Consider the following 22,929-nt stretch of genomic DNA (forward strand, 5'->3'; position numbering starts at 1 on the left):
AACTAGAAGCAGGAAAGGGTCCGACTAGGCTCCAAAAAACCTTTTAGAACTAACTGTGGTTTTACCATCTGCCATTACATCAATAGCCTAACGTTCTGACATTTCATCCTTATGCTTCTGACTTCAGCATTAGGCATAGAGAGTAAGCTTTGGAAATGTTAATAATTAATATGTATATTTCTGTATGATGAGGAAGCTTGAGTTGCAACACTCTTGTTTAGAAGGGGAGATCTCCGAATGTGCTTGGAAGTTCCTTTAGTGGGTCTATCAATCCTTTGTGCCCACCAGTCCTTGTAGTAGAATTTGGTTTCATTTTAACTTGATTTGTTGTTGTCTCCTAAACTCTCTCTTTGCCAAAAATGATGTTCTCCTCTGACCTGATGTCTCCTTGCCTTGCTACTTTGTTCTATATCTCTATGGTGCTTCATGCGTGACCCATTCTTCTTACTCTAATTTTAGCACTATTCCTCTTGGCATTGTTTAGTAGTTCGTAAGTGCTTTCCATTGTTGCTTGCCATGCAACAAACACAAGTCTCAGAGGTGCAAATGTTGCATTCCACACAATAGTTATCTATTTTTGAACAATCTTTAAATGAAGCAAATCGATGTTTGCCTTGAATCAAGAAGGAGCTCTCTTTCCCATACCTAAATCACAAACCATGTACAACAATTTGTGATTTTACAAAGTGAGAAAAGAGTGTATCTAAGCAAAGAGGATAACTGTTTCACTTCAAAGGCCTTGAGATAGATAAGACCTCTCAAGCTTGGCCTCTCTCTTGTGCTCTCTTATCTGTCTATTACTCTATGTGAAAGAACCAAGATTTCTGGACTCCACTAACTGCGGGGTATATTTGAAGTTTTCCCAAGCATGTAGTTATGCTACTCTAATGACTCTTCCTTTAGCTGGCCATTTGTCCAATTCACCTCCAGCATGTTAAGGTCTCCCATGCTGTCCTTCTAATAGTGGCACAATATCTTCTACTAGTGAAGGATGTATGCAACCAATACTCTTTTATCTTCTTGCTATTTAGCGCATACTAAAGTATAATAATGATCAAAATGACCAATACAAGTGAAAATGTAGAGAGGGTTGCAACATCATAGCAATTGCATGATAGCCTTTGAAAGATACACCTCAAAATTATAGTTGACAATAGTGGCTAAAAGTGACACAAAAATATGAGATAATGTAGTTGTATTCTACATCTTTGAGATTTTAACCTGCTGTCACCTTCACAAAAATTTTCGACATTTAAAATAGGTTCACTTGAATTTTTTTGTCAACTCTTTTGTTGTCATGAAAATGTTAGGAAACAAAAAAGAGGAGAATAATGATAATAAAATTCTATTACTCAGGGAATGTCACAACAATAATTTTCTTTCTTGAATGAACAACTCTATTAAAATTAGTATTAGAATCACATATCATCACAACAATCAATCAAGGATTGATCCTAAAAAGCTTGCTCTCACACATGTACAAGAAATTACTTGCTATGATAATTAAACAAAGAGCAGTGCTCTTAGCATCTCGAAGCACCTTGTTTCTATATTGGTGGGTTATGAAGTTGGCTTTGCCCATCCAAACCTTTAAGGGTCAAAACATTTTTTCATGTGAACTCACATAAATCCTTACCCTCCACCATGTAGCATACATAGCATCTCAACTAGCTAAGGGACTTCCAAGCATGCTCTTAGTGGTTTTGGGTGGTGCCAGAGGCCTTAAATTTGCTACCTAGTTTTAAGCTTCATAAAATCTACCAAGGGCTCAAATGATATAAATTCCTTGAGTCTCTAGGATAAGCCTAGCCTTAGGGTTGAAGGTTTCCCAAGTAGGTGGGAGCTTAGAGGAGGTCCACAGGTGAAGAAGCATGCTTGCAAGTTGTTGACGCCTTCACTCGACGAAAGTTGGAGCATTGTAATTCCGGTCCAAAGTTGAAGAAAATGGACTTGTTGGCCCAGTGATACAATGCAATGCCCAATAGAAGATTCTTCTCTCGCCACCCAATGAAAAGCTCGTAGACTCATCTGTAACCTACGCTTATCCTGTTCCTAGTTGCTCAAATTCCTCAAGGTAGTGCTACCATCCACACATGGGATGGACGCGGTTCATTAGCGACCAATGCTGTCCCTTAGCATAGAATGTTGAGAACCTCCTTGTAAAATACCAATCGAGTCGAGGCTTCATTAGCAAAAGATCCATGCTCACCACACCAAAGTTGTAAGATATTGGATTTCCATAGTCTCCAGCATGAGTCACCATAACTTGCAAATGCAACCCAACGTTCACAGAAAAGCTACAAACTATATACAATGAACTTGCAACATTTTCATTTTCACCTGTAAAAAATATATTCTTAACTTTGTAAGATCTACAAGATTTTTGGCAATTTAGTTAAATTTTAGCTAGAGAATCTACAAATTCTCAAGGAAAATCTTCAAAAAAAATTGTGATACATTGAGAAAAATTTCAGCCAATTTAAATTTTAGCTAAAACATGTGCAGATTCTTAAGAAAAACCTTCAAAAATTGGAAATCCCAAGTTTTGTGATATGTTGAGAACAAGGTGAATGCTTGTCTACAACAGCGATGACACACAGAGGTAAAAATGTACAAAGTGAGGCACAACGATTAATGCAATGTGTGGTTGAAACATCATCGACCCTCTTGATTATTGAACTCATCAAATACATTGCGTCTTTGGCTTTTATGTAGCTCTCTACATGAAGCATGGGGATGATAGGTGTTGTCTGGAGTGGAGAAGTTTCAGTAGGCCAGTGGGGGGTGTACAAGAGAAATGAATTTGAAATGATGCAACTAACTCACATTGGCACTATGGATTGCATGGGACGTTAAATAGCACCCTATTATAGCAAGGCCCTCACATGGAACCACATGGACCAATAGATGCAATTACCTTTCAAGGAGAACATCACCACTAAGGCGAGGTTCACACATGTCAGTGGACATGAAGCACATAAGGATTTCCACCAATGCGATTTGAGAGCTGGGTTTTCTACGTTTCACACACGACGTAGATGGGGAAGGTGAATGCTTATGGTGCAATCAACAAACAGTTCCACCTGTCCGCCTACAAAAGGACTAGAAAAATCGTTCCAGTTAGGATTCAGACTCCTGACATGAGAGTCATAGTTGTGACGCTCTGCTAAGAGCATTTATTACATATTTTAAACTCGTCCACCCATTGGTGAATGAAAAGGGCAGAAGAATGTGTTTTTCATTTTTCAATGGGCAGACATGCTTTTGTAGAACCTCTCTTGTCCGCGCCCGTGTGTACTAATTGAACCCATATCAATTTAGTGAATCTGTTGCATGGTAGGGTAATTTCTTATGTATGGCAGGTGCAAAATCAAAGTGTCTTCAGACATACTACATGTCGTCAAAACATGTATTACTTAGAGCCTCCTTAGAGCTTGTTCACGTGGGACAGGTGGAATTGCAAACCACTTGTCCTTGTTAAGGTTGACATGAAACTGGTTTTTTCTTAAGCCCCTACTCTAAACCAAGGGCTCAAGGAAAAATCAAGTTTTCCCTCCAAAACATGCACATGTGAGCTCAAATTGGAACCCTGCGCTGACTTGATTTGCAATCGCCCCTTTCCGTGTGAGCAAACCCTTAGTAGAGGTAGTGCTGGTAGATTTGTGTGAATTCCATGAATGAGGCATAACTAAGAAAGCTTCCCGTTGAAGGACAAATTGATGTAATGGGGTGTACGAAGGGGTACAAGGGTTGTGTGTTAGTGTGACCAGGTTTGGTTATAGAAGGTTCTATGAGGTGTGATTGAGAGATTCATGTAGATGGTGGCATGATTGTAGGATCTTGGTGGCTTCTTCTACGACATCATCTATATATAATGTTCACTAGATGTATCTTGGTGCCTACATATTGGCCTCTCCACTCTTGAATAAACAACTCTACTTTGCTTTATCTCATTGATTCCTTGCTATTGTTCCATCATGTAGTATCAGAGCCACATCCACCCTCCTTGATTCCATGAGTCCTCTTTGATTCTCCTAGATTCTCTTAGATTCTTCATCTTCTTCCTCATGCTTCCATTTTTTCCCTTTCTGGTCTAGATCTTGGAGGCGCAAATTCTCGAGCTCTAAGCGACCATTGCCCGAGCCCTTTCTGTTGTAGCTTCCCCTCACTAGGGTGCATGTCCACCGGTGCATGTCCACCCTGGAGGAATTCTGAAGCTAGTCCTCCTACAACTCGTGCCGACACTATCTACAGTCCATGCCATTTCGAGAAATGCGACCTACTAGAGTCAAGATTTTGTAATTCCTCTTAGAGGGGCTAGGCGACACCAAGAACTATCCATAGTTTAAATCTAAGCTGATATGGTCCACTAAGCAAGGAGAAAACGCAGAAAAATCAATTAGTTTAGGAGAAAACGTTGTTTTCTCAGTTGATGATTGTGCTGCTACCCTTGGTGATGTGACGTGCCATTTCGCTCAAGCTTGGTACTGGATCTTCTCTAGTAATATACCTTTCATTGCGCAGCAAAAGCCCTCAAAGAGTTGCTCTCATTTGGTCGAATTTCATCCTCCATTCTTAGTCTGCTGATGGAAGTTTGTAATTGACTAGTGAGCTTGTTTTCATTATGTTCTTCATCTTTGTCTTATATACATTGTGTCTATTTGAAAGTCAACATGCCAAGTTCTTATGGTAGCACAAGTGAAAGCCCAACAAAGAATTCAAACAAGGTGAAGACTACTAGGAGGTTGAAGTACAAGGTGAAGAAGACCCCAGTTAAGAGGTTTTGGGAGAAGCCAACTGGTTATGCATATGCTAAGCAACTAGGCTTTTCTGAATTTTTATCTAGCAATTTGCATTTCTATGGTGAAGGTGATTTCTGTGTTTAGAAAGACTGATTGTTTGTAAAGGGATTAGACGATACCATTAATTGGTAAGACCTTCCCAAATGGCCACTAAAACGAAGATTGACAAATTTGAGGGTGAAGGTTTCCATACATGGCAAACCAAACTGAAATTTATTCTCAATGAAAAAGGGAATCTAGAATATTGCTGATGGAAAAGAGAAGAAACCCAATACTAGGGAAGGAGAGGCATCATGGTTACCCAAGGATGAAAAGGCACATGGGGCATATTTTTGTCAAAAGCAACTTCAAGGGATCCACCAGCAAAACCAAGTTGAAGTGCAATTTTTGTGGAAAGCCTAAACATTTTGAGAAAGAGTGCTATACAAAGAAGAAATGCTCAGCAAACCTTGCTGAAGAAGTAGAGAAAGAAGAAGAAGAAGAACCAGAGGAGTTTAAAGCTCTCACTGCTTTTGACACCCAAGTCAATCTCGATGAGGGTGATGACCCATGTGTTGGCCTGCGCCTAGGCTAGGCCTTAAGCGATGGTGATTTCTGTAAGAAGCGAATCCCATTATAGTAACTTTGAAAATTTGGCCATCATTTTCTCCCCCTTTCTCTCTCTCTCTCTCTTCTTCTTCTTCTCTCTCTCTAAGCTTCTTCTTCTTCTTCTCTCTCTCTCTCTCAGCTTTCAATTTGCCAGGGCAGGCCTCTTGAATGTGTTCACTTATTTTCTAAGTTATTTGTATGTGTGGTCAATAAGGGTTCTCTGCCCTGGGATGTCCCCCTTAAAGTGATTGTTAGTCCTTTGTTTGAGGTTTTACCTTGTTGGATCCATGGGGATTTCCATACAGTCATTGTCCAATCCTCCAGTTGTAAACCAAGAGTCCTAGGAGTGAGTCATAGGTTGGGGCCATGTGTGTTGCCACATGATGGTGGGCAAGCCATGGAGCATCCCATGTACTACTACTGAGGGATGAGGTCATCAATTTGTGGGGGGGTATGAAGGACAAATTGACGTAATGGGGTGTACCAAGGGGTACAAGGGTTGTGTGTTAGTGTGACCAGGTTTGGTTGTAGAAGGTTCTATTAGGTGTGATTGAGAGATTCATGTAGATGGTGGCATGATTATAGCATCTTGGTGGGTTCTACTATGACATCATCTATGATGTTCACTGGATGTATCTTGGTGCCTATATATTGGCCTCTCCACTCTTGAATAAACAACTCTACTTTGCTTCATCTCATTGATTCCTTGCTGTTGTTCCATCACTTGTGTCGCGGCTAGTGGCTTTGAGGAAGCGCCACGAGCAGGCTCAAACAACTGAGGCCCCATGATAAAAGGATGTTGGCTCAGTTGTGAGCTTTGGCAGTCAAATGCTAGCACAACATGAGCTGAAGCTAGGATTCTAGCCTAGCATTCCAACGAGCTATCTCCTGCCAATCAAAAGTGGTCTCCTGCAAGTTGGGAGACTTGCTTTGCAGGTTGTATCCGGTGGAACAGGGACCAGATTTCAGCATGGACACGAGGGGACACAAATGTCATTTGAAGCCTTCCCTACCCACCAATGGGCAGGTGCTAGGCTCCCGAGCATGCAGGGAGGTCCTCTAAGCCCTTCCCTCCTGGGCCCAAGCAAACTAAACCCTAAGCCCACGGGGGGGCGGGGTATATAAGCCAGTCATCACTTTATTGGTTTTTTCCCTTGCTTCAACACTTGACTCGTTCTTGATTCAAAGGCGAGGAGCGCAAGCTCCACAGGGTAGGAAGGAAGACCATGGGTAGGGCAATTGCTGCCCGTCTTTTGGCCCCTGCGCGAGCTCTTGCTTCTCCCAGGTACGCTCCTCATCTCCAATGGTGGCTTCCTCAAAGCCTGTCTCGCCACCTCGCTGGCTTCGCCCGCCCTAAAGAGGATCCCGAAGCCTGGCGTGACCGCATGGAGAAAATTCGCAACATCGGTATCTCCGCTCATATCGACTCCGGCAAAACCACCCTCACCGAGCGCGTACTCTTTTACACCGGGCGGATTCACGAGATCCATGAAGTTCGAGGGAAAGATGGCGTGGGGGCTAAGATGGATTCCATGGACCTCGAAAGAGAACGGGGGATTACAATTCAGTCTGCTGCGACGCATTGTACTTGGGGCGATTACCAGGTTTCGCATTGTTAGGCGGGCCTAACAAAATTTCCTCAATCTAATATATATCATTATCAATGAATTGCCTGTTTGATTCGAACAGCTTGGGAAATGCGAGGCTTCGTGTCGTAAATCTTTGCTTCACAAGAATGATACAGTTTTCTGGGAAAATTTGCTTGCGCTTTTGCCTCATTTTGCGTGGTGTCACTCTATTCCTCTTGTTTTTGATTACAGGTCAATATTATTGACACGCCTGGACACGTAGATTTTACCATCGAAGTAGAACGTGCTTTGAGGGTGCTCGATGGGGCCATTCTTGTTCTTTGCGGCGTCGGGGGAGTACAAAGCCAGTCTATTACAGTAGATCGCCAAATGAGACGCTACGAAGTGCCTCGCCTTGCCTTTATAAATAAGCTTGATCGAACTGGAGCGGACCCTTGGAGAGTGACTGATCAGGTGGATTCTTCTAACTGATTAAGGTATTTTCTATGAGTGATTTGAAACTATAAATTGTTTGATTTGTAATTGACAAACAAAGGCCCACCTTGCGCCAATGACGTGGTGTCAAAATTATTGAATTAGTAGATCAGAAAATTAAAGAAGCACTGTCCAATTCATGTAAACAGGGCATGTTAGAAATGACCCAACAGAGGGTACGCACAGCAGAAGACTGATAGATAGCCCAGGAGCTCACATAGTGTGTCAGATAGAGAAACCACCAAAATAATATATTTCAGTCCAAAGCTATGGACACAATACAGAAAAGATAGATCTAGAGTCCCACCAATGGTGTGGTCCTCTGATCTTACCACAAGGTACTTCTCCTATCTGCTGGTTATCTCCAGACTTGAGCCTGCCCTAGGTGGGCAGCACTCTGAGCGAGGACTGCAGCTCTACACCCCACTTGAATCCTTTTGGATAGAGGCCCACAAGTGGCTGTTCTGCTGCTCTTCCTGCTCCCTGAATTGCTGCTCCAAGTGATCATTTATGACGGCTGGAGGCTCTCCTTTTATAGGCCCAGAGGCCTGTCATAAAAACCAACCAGTCAGCTTCATACTGGCCGACCGGGCTGGCCAGCAAGTATGCTGCTGGTCCAGCCCTTTAAGGGCTCTAAAACCGGGGCCCTTTGGCGCACACTTCTAGGGACTTTGGCCCTCCAATCAAGGCAAGGGCCCAGCCCTATATAAGGCATGCCACTGCTCACTAGCAGCCCCATTTGCTGCTCCACCTGGCCTCCATGTGGCCGACCCAATCTGCTGGTCTGCCCCGCCCTTCTGCGCCATCTCCTCTGCTAGACAGTCCACCACGTAGGCGCCTCTAGCCTACCTATGCCGCCACCTGTGCACCTCTTTTGCAGGCCCATGGTTTCCTGCTTTGACAGCTGCCTACATGGCAGACTGTGTGCTGCCCATGTGGCAGCCCCAATATCCCCTGGTCTACCTCCCCCATGCTCTCCTCATATGGGGGCTTACAGATGGGGAGGTTGTGGACCCATGAGGGTTGCCGCTCTTGGGGGGCTCTACTATTTTGTTACTTTTATTGATGATTTCACGAGGCACACTTGGATTTTCGCATTGAAATCCAAGTCTGATGCTCCTTCATGCTTCAAGCACTTTATTGCCTTGGCTCAGAATGAGAGTGGGCTGCACCTTGCTCACATTAATACAGACACTGGGGGTGAATACATGTCGAAGGAGTATGCTGTTTTTTTGGCTTCCCGTGGCATTAATCATCGATGCACGGTCCCTTATACTCCTTAACAGAATCCCGTGGTTGAGTGGAAGAATAGATCGACGATGGAAATGGCCAGATGCATGTTGAAAGGCAAACATTTGCCAAATAAGTTGTGGTTGGATGCGGTCATGTGTGCAAATTACATCTTGAATAGATGTCCTACAGGCATTGCAGACTATCACACCTTATGCAGGTTGGATGGGTCGTAAGCCTCGCGTTTCCCACGTGAGGACTTTTGGATGCTTAGCTTATGCTCATGTGCCTTCACATAGACGCACTAAGTTGGATGATAAAGTTGTTAAATGCATTTTTCTTGGGTATACTTCAGAGAGCAGGGTTTATAAGCTATATCAGCCCCGCACGGGCAAGTGTTTTGTGAGTTGGGATGTTGTGTTTGATGAATCTTCCACTATGCCTTTGCTGGACTGTCAAAAACAGCCCGTTGTTGATGCCAGACATATTTGACAGGTTGATGCCTTTGTTTCCATCCGATGCTCGGGATGATGTTCCATCTGAGGTTGTCCCTCCTCCATCTGTTGGTCATTTACAGCCACATGTGCATGCTGAAATTCAGCCTGATGCGTATCATTGATCATGATCATTTGCATAGGGCTCTTGACCAAGAAAGAGCAGAAATTTAGGAGCCTAAAAAGGTACCCCGTTGGCTCCTTGACACATTAAAAGACAGCAAACAAGACACTCCTCTGCCAGCCCGTACGAGAGCAGCTGTCCGGAAAGAGCATGCTAGTTTTGTTGCTTATGCTTTGGTTGCTACAGCATTGAATGAAGAGCCATCATGTCATCAAGACGCCTTTCAAAATGATTGTTGGATGAAGGCCATGCAAACTGAATTGGATTCTATCCATCAGAGTGACACTTGGGAGTTGTGTGATTTGCCTTATGGCAAGAATGTCATTGGAACTAAGTGGGTTTACCAGATCAAACGGAAAGCTGATGGTTCAGTGGAACGTTAGAAAGCTCGCCTTGTTGCTAAGGGCTATGCTTAGCAGCATGGCATTGACTTTAAGGAGACTTTTGCTCCCACTTCCAGGATCACTACCATTCGCATTGTAATTGCCTTTGCTGCCCACTTTCATTGGTAGATACATCTGCTTGATATTAAGACAGCTTTCCTTCTTGGCCATTTGCAGGAAGAGGTCTATGTCCCCCAACCTCCTGCCTTTGATGTTGAAGGTTTTGAAAGCAAAGTATGCCGCTTGAAAAAGGCCCTCTATGGATTGAAGCAGTCACCTCGGGCTTGGTATTTGAAAATTCATTCTCATTTGCTCACACTTGAGTTTCAGAACAGCCCTACAGAGGCTACTCCTTTGCTAGCCAGTATGAGAGCAGCTATTCGAAAAGAGCATGCTAGTTTTGTTGCTTATGCTTTGGTTGCTACAGCATGCAATGAAGAGCCATTATGTCATCAAGATGCCATTTAGAATCATTGTTAGATGAAGGCCATGCAAGCTGAATTTGATTCTATCCATTAGAATAACACTTGGGAGTTGTGTGATTTGCCTCATGGCAAGAATGCCATTGGAACTAAGTGGATTTACAAAATCAAACAGAAAGCTGATGGTTGAGTGGACCGTTACAAAGCCCTTCTTCTTGCTAAGGTTCAGTGGACCTTTACAAAGCCTGTCTTCTTACTAAGGGCTATACTCAGTAGCATGGCATTGACTTTGAGGAGACTTTCGCTCCCACTTCCAGGATCACTACTATTTGCATTGTTATTGCCTTTGCTGCCCACTTTCATTGGTAGATACATCAGCTTGATATTAAGACAGCTTTCCTTCATGGGTATTTGCAGGAAGAGGTCTATCTTTTCCAACCTCCCGACTTTGAGGTTGAAGGTTTTGAAAGCAAGATATGCCTCTTGAAAAAGGCCCTATATGGATTGAAGGAGGTACCTCGGGCTTGCTATTCTAGGATTCATACTCATTTGCTCACACTTGGCTTTCAAAACAGCCCTATAGAGGTTACCCTTTACATCCGCAAGCGTGGGACAGATTTGCTGATTTTAGTCCTTTATGTGGATGACATGCTTGTAATTGGGACACATGCTCAGCAAATTGTAGATTTTAAAGTTGATTTGCAGCAGATATTTGCTATGTTTGATCTTGGTCTTTTGCACTACTATCTGGGCATTCCATTTGCTAGCAGTGAGGGGGGCATTTTGATGTCACAATCCAAGTACATTGGACAGCTTTTGCAGCGTTTTCAGTTTGAGGATTGCAAGCCAGTATTCACAAAGTGGTTTTCACTTCTCTTATGAGGATGGCAGCAGTACAGGTGATGTCACTCTCTATCAGTAGGCAGTTGATTGTTTGATTTACCTATGCCATACGTGACCTGATCTACAGTATGTTGTCTCACCGCTGAGCAGATATATGCACAGCCCATCTATGGACCATTGGCATGCCGTGAAGCGTGTTTTCATATATCTTAAAGACACTTACCATTTAGGCCTTCTTTATGGGGCTGATACTTCACTTGTCATGCATGGATTCATTGATAGTAATTGGGCTAGTTGTTCTGACACTCGTGCGTCACATAGTGGCGACTGTTTTATGCTTGGTACTTCATGTGTTTCTTGGTTCAGCAAGAAGCAGAGTACAGTTGCTACTTCTAGCTGTGAAGCTGAGTACAGAGTGGCTTTTACAGCTACAGTGGAGTGTGTTTGGCTTCGGAAGCTACTTGCAGATCTTTGTGCATGTCAGACTGCTCCTACCGTCATCTTCACTGATAGTGAGAGTGCTTTGGTTGTCGCATGGAATCTAGTTTTTCATGCTTGCGCAAAGCACATTGAGGTTCACTATCACTATGTTAGAGAGCGATTATCAGCAAGAGATATTGAGTTGTCTTATGTTCCCACTGAAGACAACTTGGTAGATCTTTTTACGAAGGCTCTACCTCGACCTAAGTTTGAGGCTTTTCGGCAAGCTTTAAACTTAGTATCTTTTGTAACTTGATCTGTTGTACTCTGTACAGTCATAGGTTGCTATATCCCTACAGGACGAACATGTGCAACCATGACACTAGATATTTATGTATCCTGAGCCATGTCCAGGATACTTCAGCCCATACCATGGAGGGGGGTTTGTAGGCTATCTCGTGGGCTATCCATAGATGCCACTTTTACCTTGATATGAGCCTTGTAGGCCTAGTAATAACTAGTTAGGACTATTGGTACAGTTAGTTTATGTACTATCTAGGTCAGTTAGGACAATTAGCCCTAGGGTTTTTTATGTTGGCTCTCCCTTGAGCCTCCACACTTCATTTTTGCAGCAATCTATTACAGCATCTCGTTTTTATCCATTGTGCTTCCATTTTTGAGCTTCCATTGCTTCCGATACCCAATAGCAATAATCCTTACTTGATGAAGGAAATACTGGATTATCATGTCCAATTGTCTTCATATTCTCTTCGGTAAATAAGTACAGATTGAGAAACGGTTAGGAGGTTCGGTAGGGACTTGGGATATGTAGATGAAAGGGGCAGAATACAATGCAATGTACTCTCTCTTTTGTGAATGCTTCAGATTACTGTCCGTTTTTCTTAAGTTCCGCAACAACAAGAGTGTAGGGATAGAGAAAAGAATGTTGGATATGGCCCATCCCGGAATGGTATTGTGGTGACTCTTGCCAAGCGCACAGTACATGCAATGCGTGTACGAAGTGGACGTGGGTGAGGTGAGTGAATGTGAACAAGAAGACATGAAGAGACTCACATCTCTTCATACCACCCCATTTACTCAATTGGGATAAGTGTTAAATGACTAAGGTTCGCCCTTTAAGGTCTTGGATCTTATAAAAGTCGCACTTTACGTTTGTCTACCCCCACCTAGGTGCCTAATGCATGACTCTTTTTATTTCATTGATAAAATAAGTGTTACTTGTCCAAATTTGGTGCTGTTTGAAGGAGACAAAGTAGCCATTTTCGTCGTCATGACACAGAAGGGGATGCTTCTACCATGATACCAAGGGCTCATAGCACGTGATTTCTGATGAAGAAGCATATTAACAAAAGGAGAAGGAGAACCAACCTTAGAAACAAGAACCAAAAGTGTAGTGTGACTTTCTCTAGGTAGAACTCACTATCTAGCTAACAAACTAAATAATGAACTAACTATAGCTTTCCAACTAAGGTGTGAATTCCTTGGTCTTTTTAGATGAGTTATTTTATGAATTCGTGAGCTAATTTCTCAGGGGGTGGGGGACTAATATTTTTTGTCCTAGGGATCTTTTGATCTTAACTGAGATATCTTGTCTCTTCTTGAAAGTCTAAGTACAATAAGAGGGGCATACTTTATGTGATTAAATAATTTAATCACGTAAAGTATGTGCTAAAGAACTAAAACAGATAATTTAATCACGGAAAGTATGCCCATCTTATTGTATGTAGACTTTCAAAAAGAGCCAAGAATCTCACTTAAGATCAATAGATCTTTGCTTATGTAAGCATATTGTGCATAACAAGTAAAATACATACATAAAATAAATTAAAATTGTAAAGATATTCTGCATTACAAAAAGTGTAACGGCTAGGGAGGGTGCATATGGAACATGATAATTCTGATGTTTCATGATGGGATTCATTGTGCTTTGTGTGTAATATTTTTGTTATGTGTTGGGATGTAAGGTGGTCCAAGGATTTAAGGTCTTCATGTGATCTTAGGGAGTTTTAAAAGTGTGAGAAGAAGAAAGTCGGCAGCAAATTTTCCTCTCAAATTGACGTTGTGTATGCTACCAAGTTTGGCCGCTTTGAAAGTGAAATATGTGATTTTAGCTATTTTAAAATTGGTTTTGCAGTTGAGGAAAAAGCTCCGGCATAACTGTGCTGCTCTCCAGATTCCTATTGGGTTGGAGAATGAATTCCGGGGTCTTGTTGACCTCATACAAAACAAAGCCTTTTACTTCACAGGGACATATGGGTTGGTTCCTCCAAACATTGTGTGCATTGTTGTTTGTGTTATTCTTTATTTTTTGTGCAAGCAGCTTCATTTTTTATTGTTACATGATTCTAAGCATTTCCAAAAAGTCTTTGAGACTTTATTTTGGGAGGGGCAGGGGGTGCGGGGGTTTGCATATGATGGAAATTTTTGCAAATGCAGAGAAGTTATCACAGAAGAAGAAATTCCAGCAGATCTTATCTCATTTGCTGCAGAAAAAAGACGTGAGCTTATCGAAGCAATTTCAGAGGCAGATGATGAATTAGCAGAGAAGTTTTTGAATGATGAGCCTATTGCAGCAGATGAGTTGAAGGTGTTGTAAAATTGTGTTTTTTGTCGGTTTTGGGCAGGGGTGTCAGTTTTATCATGGAACTTTAATAGGTTGATACCCCATGTATTTAATAGCTTAAGTTTGAGAAATGATCTTAAATCTCTAAATAAGAAGCTCAATTCTTTCCTTTCCAATGTGGTTTTGTATCTTGTAGAGATCTATCCGGCGGGCTGTGATATCACGAAAGTTCTTTCCTGTTTTTATGGGCAGTGCATACAAGAACAAGGTAGGTTTGAGCTATCTTGGTTTTATTTGCAATTACATTTGCTAAAGCTAGATGCATTATATCATTGCATCCTTCTGTTGTGATCATACTTGCTGCAAAGGATATCATTTGGAGTTTTGGTTGCGAAGTTGAGTGTGTATGCACTTGCACATGCACGCTTGAACTTTGGTGGTTCCAACTTGGACATGTATGGGCAGTTAATCCATAGTTCTGATTGGACTGACTGTTGTACATCTTCCATCATCAGTATTGTCTTATAGTTGATGTCAACTCTAGTCTAGTATTATTTATTTTGTATGTTTTCTTGTATAGACCATGTATATGTAGATGTACACCATAGGCATTGTATGGCTGCTTATGTAGACAATTTAGATGGTATATACCAAAATAACCATATTAATGAACGTTAAGGTCCATGAGAAGCTACCTGTGTATCTTGCTCTCTCAAATCCACTTTCTGTTTCTCATTACCATCATTAACTATATCCGAAGGAGGTAGATCCACCTGTAGTTCAAAAAACCGTGGTTCAATGACCGGAGGGGGCTGAGACTAACTCTGACAAAAAAAGACCGCTGAAGTGAAGAGGGATCTTGAGAGTTAGAAGCAACAACAACGCAAGGCGTGGAAGCAGTGAGGAAGAAAGAACATCAAGAGGAGCCGTTGTGGGACACCAGCGGCTGAGGTTTAGGCATAAGGGTATCCCGGAGTGAGAGAGCCTAGAACAGATTTGACAAGGGAACCGAAGTAGATGTTGTGACCGAAGCTTTTCTTTGAGGGTGCACCCATCTCCATTCTTTTCTATGCTTTGGCTGCTCCAGCTTGTTAGATATGAGAGAAGTAGGAGCTTGAGGGATATAGCAAAGTGCCCTTCAAATCATTAGATTGATGTGAGGGTGAGGGGCAGCTTCGAGCAAAGTGACCAATTTGCTTGCACTTGTAACACGCATTCGGGAAGGAAGCAAATTGTAAGGGAATGCGAAAGGGATGCGGCAAACCATAATCAGTATCTAAACACAAAGGTATGGGCTGCTCCATATCCCATAGAATACTGATTTGGATGTTCTTGGTCAAGGCCAGAAATCCCGCTTGGAAAGATGCATCACTCTCCCCAACGGAGCTGGAATAGAGGAAATATTCTAGAGAAGAGGTACTCAGCAAGGCTTTATGTTGGGTGTAGGAAGCTATGGGAGCTCATAAATGAGTGCAAGAAGGCAAAAACCGAGCTGCTGTAATGAAAATGCTGCGAGTACGAGTGTGGAGGCTCAAGGGTGAGCCAACATAACAAAACCCTAGGACTAACTACCCTAACTGGACTAAGTGTCCTAACTGGCCTAGGTGGTACATGAACTAACTGTACCAATAGTCCTAACTGACTATAACTAGGCCTACAAGGCACATACCAAGGAATAAGTGGCACTTACAGATAGCCCATAGAATGGCCTACAACCCCCCCTCCATGGTATGGGTTGAAGTATCCTAGACATGGCTCAGGAGACCTAGATAACTAATGTCATGGTTGCACATGTTCGTCCTGTAGGGATATAGCAACCTATGACTTTACAGAGTATAACAGATCAAGCTACAAAAGGTACTAAGTTTAAAGCTTGCCGAAAAGCCTCAAACTTACGTCGAGGTAGAGCCTTCGTAAAAAGATCTACCAAGTTGTCTTTAGTGGGAACATAAGACAACTCAATATCACCTGTTGATAATCGTTCTTTGACATAGTGATAGTGAACCTCAATATGCTTTGTGCGAGTATGGAAAATAGGATTCCATGCAACAGCGAAAGCACTCTGACTATCAGTGAAGATGACGGTAGGAGCAGTCTGAAAAAGTAGAAAATTCTCGGAACAAGTACTCACCCCCCCCTGTCAGTGGGGAAGGTCAAGAGTTCCCTCCCAGATGATCTCCTCATTTGGCAGCTTACAGATGGGGAGGTGACCTTTCCAACACCCCCTCTCACCGACACATCTAGTGATAGTGAACCTCAATATGCTTTGTGCGAGCATGGAAAATAGCATTTCGTGCAACAGCCAAAGCACTCTGACTATCAATGAAGATGATGGTAGGAGCAGTTTGCCATGCACAAAGCTCTGCAAGTAACTTCCAAAGCCAAACACACTCCATTGTCGCTGTAAAAGCTGCTCTATACTCAGCTTCACAGCTAGAAGTAGCAATTGGACTCTGCTTCTTGCTGAACCAAGAAACACATGAAGTACCAAGCATAAAACAGTTGCCACTATGTCAGAACAACCAGCCCAATCACTATCAGTGAACCCATGCATGACAAGTGAAGTATCAGCCCCATAAAGAAGGCCTAAATGCTGAGTGCCTTTAAGATATCTGAAAACATGCTTCATGGCATGCCAATGGTGCATAGATGGGCTGTGCGTATATCTGCTCAACTGTGAGACAGCATACAGTAGATCAGGTCTCGTATGGCATAGGTAAATCAAAGAACCGACTTCCTGCTGATAGAGAATAACATCACATGTACTGCTGCCATCCTCAGAAGAGAAGTGAAAACCAAGTTCTAATGGTGTGGAAACGTTGTGAAAGCTGTCCAATATACTTGGATTGTGACATGAAAAAGCCCCCCTCAGTGATAGCAAATTGGATGCCCAAATAGTACTGCAAAAGGCCATAGCAAATGTCTGCTGCAAATCAACTATAAAATCTGCAATTTGCTGAGCATGTGTCCCAGTCACAAGCATGTAATCCACATAAAGGACTAAAATCAGCAAATCTGTCCCACGCTTGCGGATGTAAAGGGTAACCTCTGTAAGGCTTTCTGAAAGCCAGTCCCACGCTTGCGGATGTAAAGGGTAACCTCTGTAAGGCTTTCTTAAAGCCAGGTGTGAGCAAATGAGTATGAATCCTGGAATACCAAGCTCGAGGTGCTTGCTTCAATCCATAGAGGGCTTTTTTCAAGTGGCATACCTTGCTTTCAGAACTTTCAACCTCAAAGCCAGGAGGTTGGGAAAGATAGACCTCTTCGTGCAAATGCCCATGAAGCAAAGCTGTCTTGATATCAAGCGGATGTATCTCCCAATGAAAGTGGGCAGCAAAGGCAATAACAATGCGAATAGTAGTGATCCTGGACGTTGGAGCAAATGTCTCCTCAAAGTCAATGCCATGCTGCTGAGCATAGTACTTAGCAACAAGACGGGCTTTGTAACGGTCCATTGAACCATCAGCTCTCTGTTTGATTTTATAAACCCACTTAGTTGCAATGGCATTGTTGCCAGGAGGCAAATCACACAACTCCCAAGTGTCATTATGATGGACGGAATCCAATTCAGCTTGCATGGCCTTCATCCACCAACAATCATTCAAAAAGGCATCTTGATGACATAATAGCAACCAAAGCATAAGCAACAAAACTAGCATGCTCTTTCCAGAAAGCTGCTCTCGTACGGGTTGGGAGAGGAGTATCTTGTTTGCTTTCTTTTAATGTGTCAAATAAAAGTGACAAAATAATCGAAGCCCCCAAGAGCTGCAACCCTCATGGGTCCACAAACATCACTATGAACCAGATAAAGCTTGCGGGAAGCACCAACTCTCCCATCCTTGGGAAACGCAGCATGGTGCATCTTACCAAGAAGGATGGTTCACAAACATGCTTTGTAGGCATATGCATTTTGGGAAGATCAACAACCATACTATCCTTATATAACTTCACCAAGGCTCTAAAATTGAGATGTCCAAACCTCTCATGCCACAAATGGGTATCTGCCATGGTAGAATCAAGAGCAAAGACATGTGCATCTCCAAGTGCAGCATCATCATCCAAACATCTGTGATAAGCATCAAGTCTATAAAGACCTAGACAATGTGCTAGTCAAGACCATGGTAAAGGCATGTATAGCATCATACTTTGCAGACCTAACACCAATAAAAAAAACGTGAAAGCCACATGTAGCAATGGCTGAAATAGAAATGAGGTTGTTATGAATGCCTGGAACATAATGTAGTGCGTACATGCTCTAGAGTAACAATACCACCAGAGACAGAACTAAGAGCAACTTGCCTAATATCTTTCACGGTATATGATGCATTATTGACACATGTGACATTGCCCCGCTGATATGTATGCTCTAATGAGCTGAATAACTTCCGGCATGAAGTGATGTGCGTGCCAGCACCACTATCAAAGAACCAGCCATCATCATCATCTGAAACTGCCATACAAGCATCATGACCATCAGGATTATCTTGACTTGTAGCCAAGAAAGCCCAATGCTGGTCTTGTGCGAAATTAGCGGACTCATGTCGATCTTCTGTACTAGAAGAACTAGATACTGCAAGACGAGACTCTTTCTTCTTCCAGATGCAATGCGCTTCCTGCATCCAAAAATATCACGCCCAGGTTTCTTGCAATAATTACATCTCTTCTTCTTTTTGTCATCCCTTGAAGAAGAGGCACCATGTGAATGATTAGCATGAGAATGAGAGGGTTTTCCATTTGAAACCTTGCCTTACCTTTGTTAGGGTTGTTAAGACACTCGTGTCTTATGGTAAGACACTTAAGACACTTAAGATATGTGTCTTACCTTAAGACACGTTTAGACACGCTCTAAATTTTTTATAAAATCTAAAAGCCCTAAAATTTCAACGTTTTGGAACCTTAGACTTTGCAAATAGCATTTTCGTTTCGTGACTCGTCGTCTGGACTCCGTACATGCCGTCCGTACCAGGGTGCCCCGTCCATACTCCCCCATACGCTTTTTTGCCTCTCCCGTACGGCTGCTAAAGATTCGCCGTACATTGTACGGACCTACTGTACAGAATTGCCGTACCCTGTATGGATTCGCCGTACATTGTACAGACCTGCCGTACCCTGTACGGATTTACTGTACGTTCAATCTTGCTGCTGGTTTGGGTGACGAGCATCAACGTTGGAGCTCAGCTTGCCTTCAGGTTCACGTCGTGCATCGTTTGCTTCTTTTATCTCGTTATACAGCGCTGTTTTTGAAGGCCTTGAAGGCTCCACTCTGCATCTTGCTTTCTCCTTCCCCAAAAAATTGGGGTAATTATGGGCTGAAAGCCCTAAGAAAGTTGGCCCCCTTCTGGGCTTGTTTCAGATAAGAGCCTGCTAGTATAACAGTAAATTTAAAGGGGGCAAAGTATGGGCTGACAGCCCTAATTAACTTGGCCTCCTTGGGGTTGCATAGCACCATACTAGCATTGCTTATGCCTTATGCATGAGACTTGTTACCGCTTAATGCTTGAGCCTTGGAGCTTCTATTGTAGCTTGCTTTGCATGTGCATTTCTCAACACAATTAGTCTATAGATTGCAGTTTACTTGCTTGTTTTACTTCTCCCAAAATTTATATTGAATTATGCCAACATGGCAGGTCGCAGGTCATAGCAGCAGAGTCTCTGCGAACAGGCTGACCGACGCATCCAATACAGTTGCATAGATCTTGGACATCACATGTCCAATCATGATAATCCGGTAGTTACTCGGGCCCATGGGATCCCCTGCCTTGTGGATGGGGGTGATGGTGTTGAGTGTCCAAGTGCGGGGGAGGCCAAGGCAAACAACGTCATTGAGTAGCTTTGCTAGGATTGGGGCTAATGTGTCGATCCCATATGCGATAAACTCAGTGCATAGCCCCTCGTGATCCTTAGCTCGGCCTTTGTGCAGTTTCAATGTCGCGTCCTTGACTCCCCCTCTGGTGAACAATGAGCAAGGGGTGGGGCAACGTGTGTGTATGAGATCTGGAGTGGGCTGGTGTGGGACATCATAAAGATGGTGTGCATATGTGTGCCAGACTCTTGTGTTGGTGAGGGGTGATGGAGACTTACTGTCAAGGAATCTCCGCAAAAAATCCTTAGAGTTGCTGCTGTACAAGATGTGCAGTAGCTCCTCATTTCGACGAAGAAATGCCTGTTTCTTTCGACGTACGAGACGTCGGTACTTGCGTACCGTGTCTGGTGTGTTGGGGAGGTGACATTTGGTTTCAAGTCGGAGCTGTCGGCGATAAGCCTTGCACTCCACATCGTACCAATTGTTGCAGGGTATAGAACCAAGCGGTGGTGGTCTAGTGGACCGTGTGGTGTGGGGAAAGATTTGGAGGGCAGCCTCGTGGAGTGTGCGACTAATTAGGGCAGCACGGTCCTCTATGAGTGGTATGTGATCGATGTAGGTTAGGAGTCTGTTTAGGTGTCCAGAGTAGGCCGGTGAGAGGTTGTGATCATGTCGTGGTAGGTGTCGTGCTTCCTATGTGGTGTGTGTGGTGTGGCTAAGCGTGGGGTGGCGATAGTGAAGAATAGGTATGTGTGATCAGCTCCTGGAGGGAGTGGTACTACGGTGAAGTGGGTGATACATGAAGTGAAGGTAGGGGATCCCATGATGTAATCTACTACACTAGTGCCTCCCCCGTGTGGGAAGCAAGTAAAGCCACTTGAGGAGGGCCATAGGTCAAGCCCGTTGTAGATGATGAGATCATGCATCTTGCCCAGATCAAGGAGCGCGTGTCCATATGGTGCAACAGGCTTGTGTCGTTCTGATGAGGTCTTGGTCATACCTGCTCCGTCTAGGTCAATGTCTGGTAGCATGATAGAGTCGTCTCGGAAGTCCAGGAGTGGTGCCTGGTGCGTGCTTGTCCTGGCGTTGAAGTCCCCAACAAGGAGAACTTCCCCGCGGGCTGAAATGTTTGGGATATCCTGATGTAAGGGTGCATATGGCGATGTCTCACCCTCTTCTCGTGCCACTCTGGCGAAGTGGGATGTGTTTGGCGGAAAGTAGCATATTGCTATGAAAAGGTCACGGGTGTCTGTGACAGTCATGTCGAGGCCTCGTCTCGTTGGGGTCCATGTGATCTAGCTGAAAGAACTCCGTGATAGAGCTTTGAGAGGGATCAATTGAGAAAGAAGTCTGTTCGTGTCTCCGTGCTCGGAGTATCCTCTCTCGGTGTCTAAGTGCCTCATGAATGAAACCTGCCAAACACTGTTGGTTTGGGTAGGAGACGAAACGGGCTAAAATCCCATAACTATCCCTGAAGAGGCAGTGGAAACGTCCTCGGATCTCATAGTACATAGGACACATGAAGATGAAATGCTCCTCTGTCTCAACCTCTTGTATGTCACACAGTGTGCATATGCGCCGCTCCTTGGGTAGTCGCTCTGCTCTGGCGCTCTCGATGCAAAGTCTGTGTGAAGAGACCCGGAACTGCCCAAGAGAGATCCTCAGCGAGTGGGGTAGGTGAATCTGTGTGTATCTTGGTGGGTCAATGAAACCCTCCGCTGTGATATGCAAGAAGTGATCTCTGTAGAAGCTAAGCTTCACTGGGAGTTCACTCGGTTCCAACCAGGTCCAAAAAGTGTAGTTGTAGTAGATCCTCACGGATAACCTGGTTGACCTCGTGTGATAAGAGGGATAATTAGTGCAATGTTGTGCTAAATTAGACTATTGACTTCAATTGACTCATACTTTGACTATTAGTGCCTATCTAAGGTGCTCATTCATACATGCACTTGAGGTCTGTCAGGATGTTAGCAACTGATGAGTCTGAACCTAAAGATAGTGCTTCTAACAATATCCTATCCAAATCTTGCCTAGATTTGCATCAATGCAATCCAAGAACTCAATTCTAACAGTACTTGGACCATCTCATGTTGATAGATCAAGCTCCAAAGACCCCATGAGTTTTCATGGAGAGATGGTGAGAATCCAAATGTTGAAACCTCAACGGCTCCTAGCTCTATCTTGGTTTGGCCCTAGTCCCCCACTCCTTCCACCACAACATCTCTAATATGGGAGACTTTCTCCAATATGATGGGAGGGTTTGGATTGTTTGAACTAGCACATATGTTAAAAACCCATTTGCTAGGCAAAATAGAGTGCCAGTGGAGCCGCAGGTGCCCACTCAACCATCAATGATAGAAGACATGAAGAATGCACCAATTCCCAACCTCCTGTATGTCACACAGTGTGCATATGCGTCGCTCCCTGGGTAGTTGCTCTGCTCTGGCGCTCTCCATGCGAAGTCTGTGTGAAGAGACCCGGAATTGCCCAAGAGAGATCCTCAACGAGTGGGGTAGGTGAATTTGTGTGTATCTTGGTGGGTCAATGAAACCCTCCGCTGTGATATGCAAGAAGTGATCTCTGTAGAAGCTAAGCTTCACTGGGAGTTCACTCGGTTCCAACCAGGTCCAAAAAGTGTGTAGCTGTAGTAGATCCTCATGGATAACCTGGTTGACCTCGTGTGATAAGAGGGGAGAAAACGGAGCATCCATGCTATACTGGAAGGGAGGTAGTCTATCCATGTGGAGCCTCACTTGCTCAAACCATCTCTCTGTACGTGCATACCAACACCTCTGATCTCCTCCTGCTGCAAGTGCCATAGAAGAGGATAAAGCTATCCATGGTAGCCTACCACGCCCTGAGGTATAATCCCCATATTCCCTAAGTCGGTACATATATGTGATGACCTGAAATGCAGCATCTAGCTGTAAAGGGGGTGACCCAAACTCAGCCTGAATGATCTGGCGAGGAACGGATGACTTACCACGAATCATCCGTGATAACATGAGAACTTGTAGTCGCTCCACACGGGCCCACTCTGTATCCGACAAGTCTGGCCCCCAACAAGGGCCGCCGAACATCCCCGCTGGGCGAGCCAAGGAGTCAAAAAGCACCCCTTGGTGCGTAAGTGCAAGCGGAAGCATTGCCTCTCTAGTCTGGCTAATGAGGCATAC

At 43.7% G+C, this 22,929-nt stretch overlaps 1 protein-coding gene across 1 annotated transcript in view; it reads left to right on the forward strand.

The window, feature by feature from the left end:
- The first annotated feature begins 6,561 nt into the window (after window positions 1–6,561).
- LOC147897146 (elongation factor G, mitochondrial-like) overlaps window positions 6,562–22,929 on the forward strand; it is a 113,488-nt gene continuing 97,120 nt past the window's right edge. Inside the window, exons 1-5 of the mRNA XM_087381024.1 lie at window positions 6,562–6,994; window positions 7,211–7,432; window positions 13,525–13,646; window positions 13,827–13,977; window positions 14,150–14,221. Coding sequence (XP_087237150.1) covers window positions 6,617–6,994; window positions 7,211–7,432; window positions 13,525–13,646; window positions 13,827–13,977; window positions 14,150–14,221 — 945 coding nt within the window. The 5' untranslated portion in view covers window positions 6,562–6,616. The remainder of the gene's footprint in view (window positions 6,995–7,210; window positions 7,433–13,524; window positions 13,647–13,826; window positions 13,978–14,149; window positions 14,222–22,929) is intronic.

This window comes from Dipteris shenzhenensis, chromosome 11 (genome assembly GCF_047967505.1).
Source record: "Dipteris shenzhenensis isolate YYH24624 ecotype China chromosome 11, Dip_SZ_1.0, whole genome shotgun sequence".
Taxonomy (NCBI): domain Eukaryota; kingdom Viridiplantae; phylum Streptophyta; class Polypodiopsida; order Gleicheniales; family Dipteridaceae; genus Dipteris; species Dipteris shenzhenensis.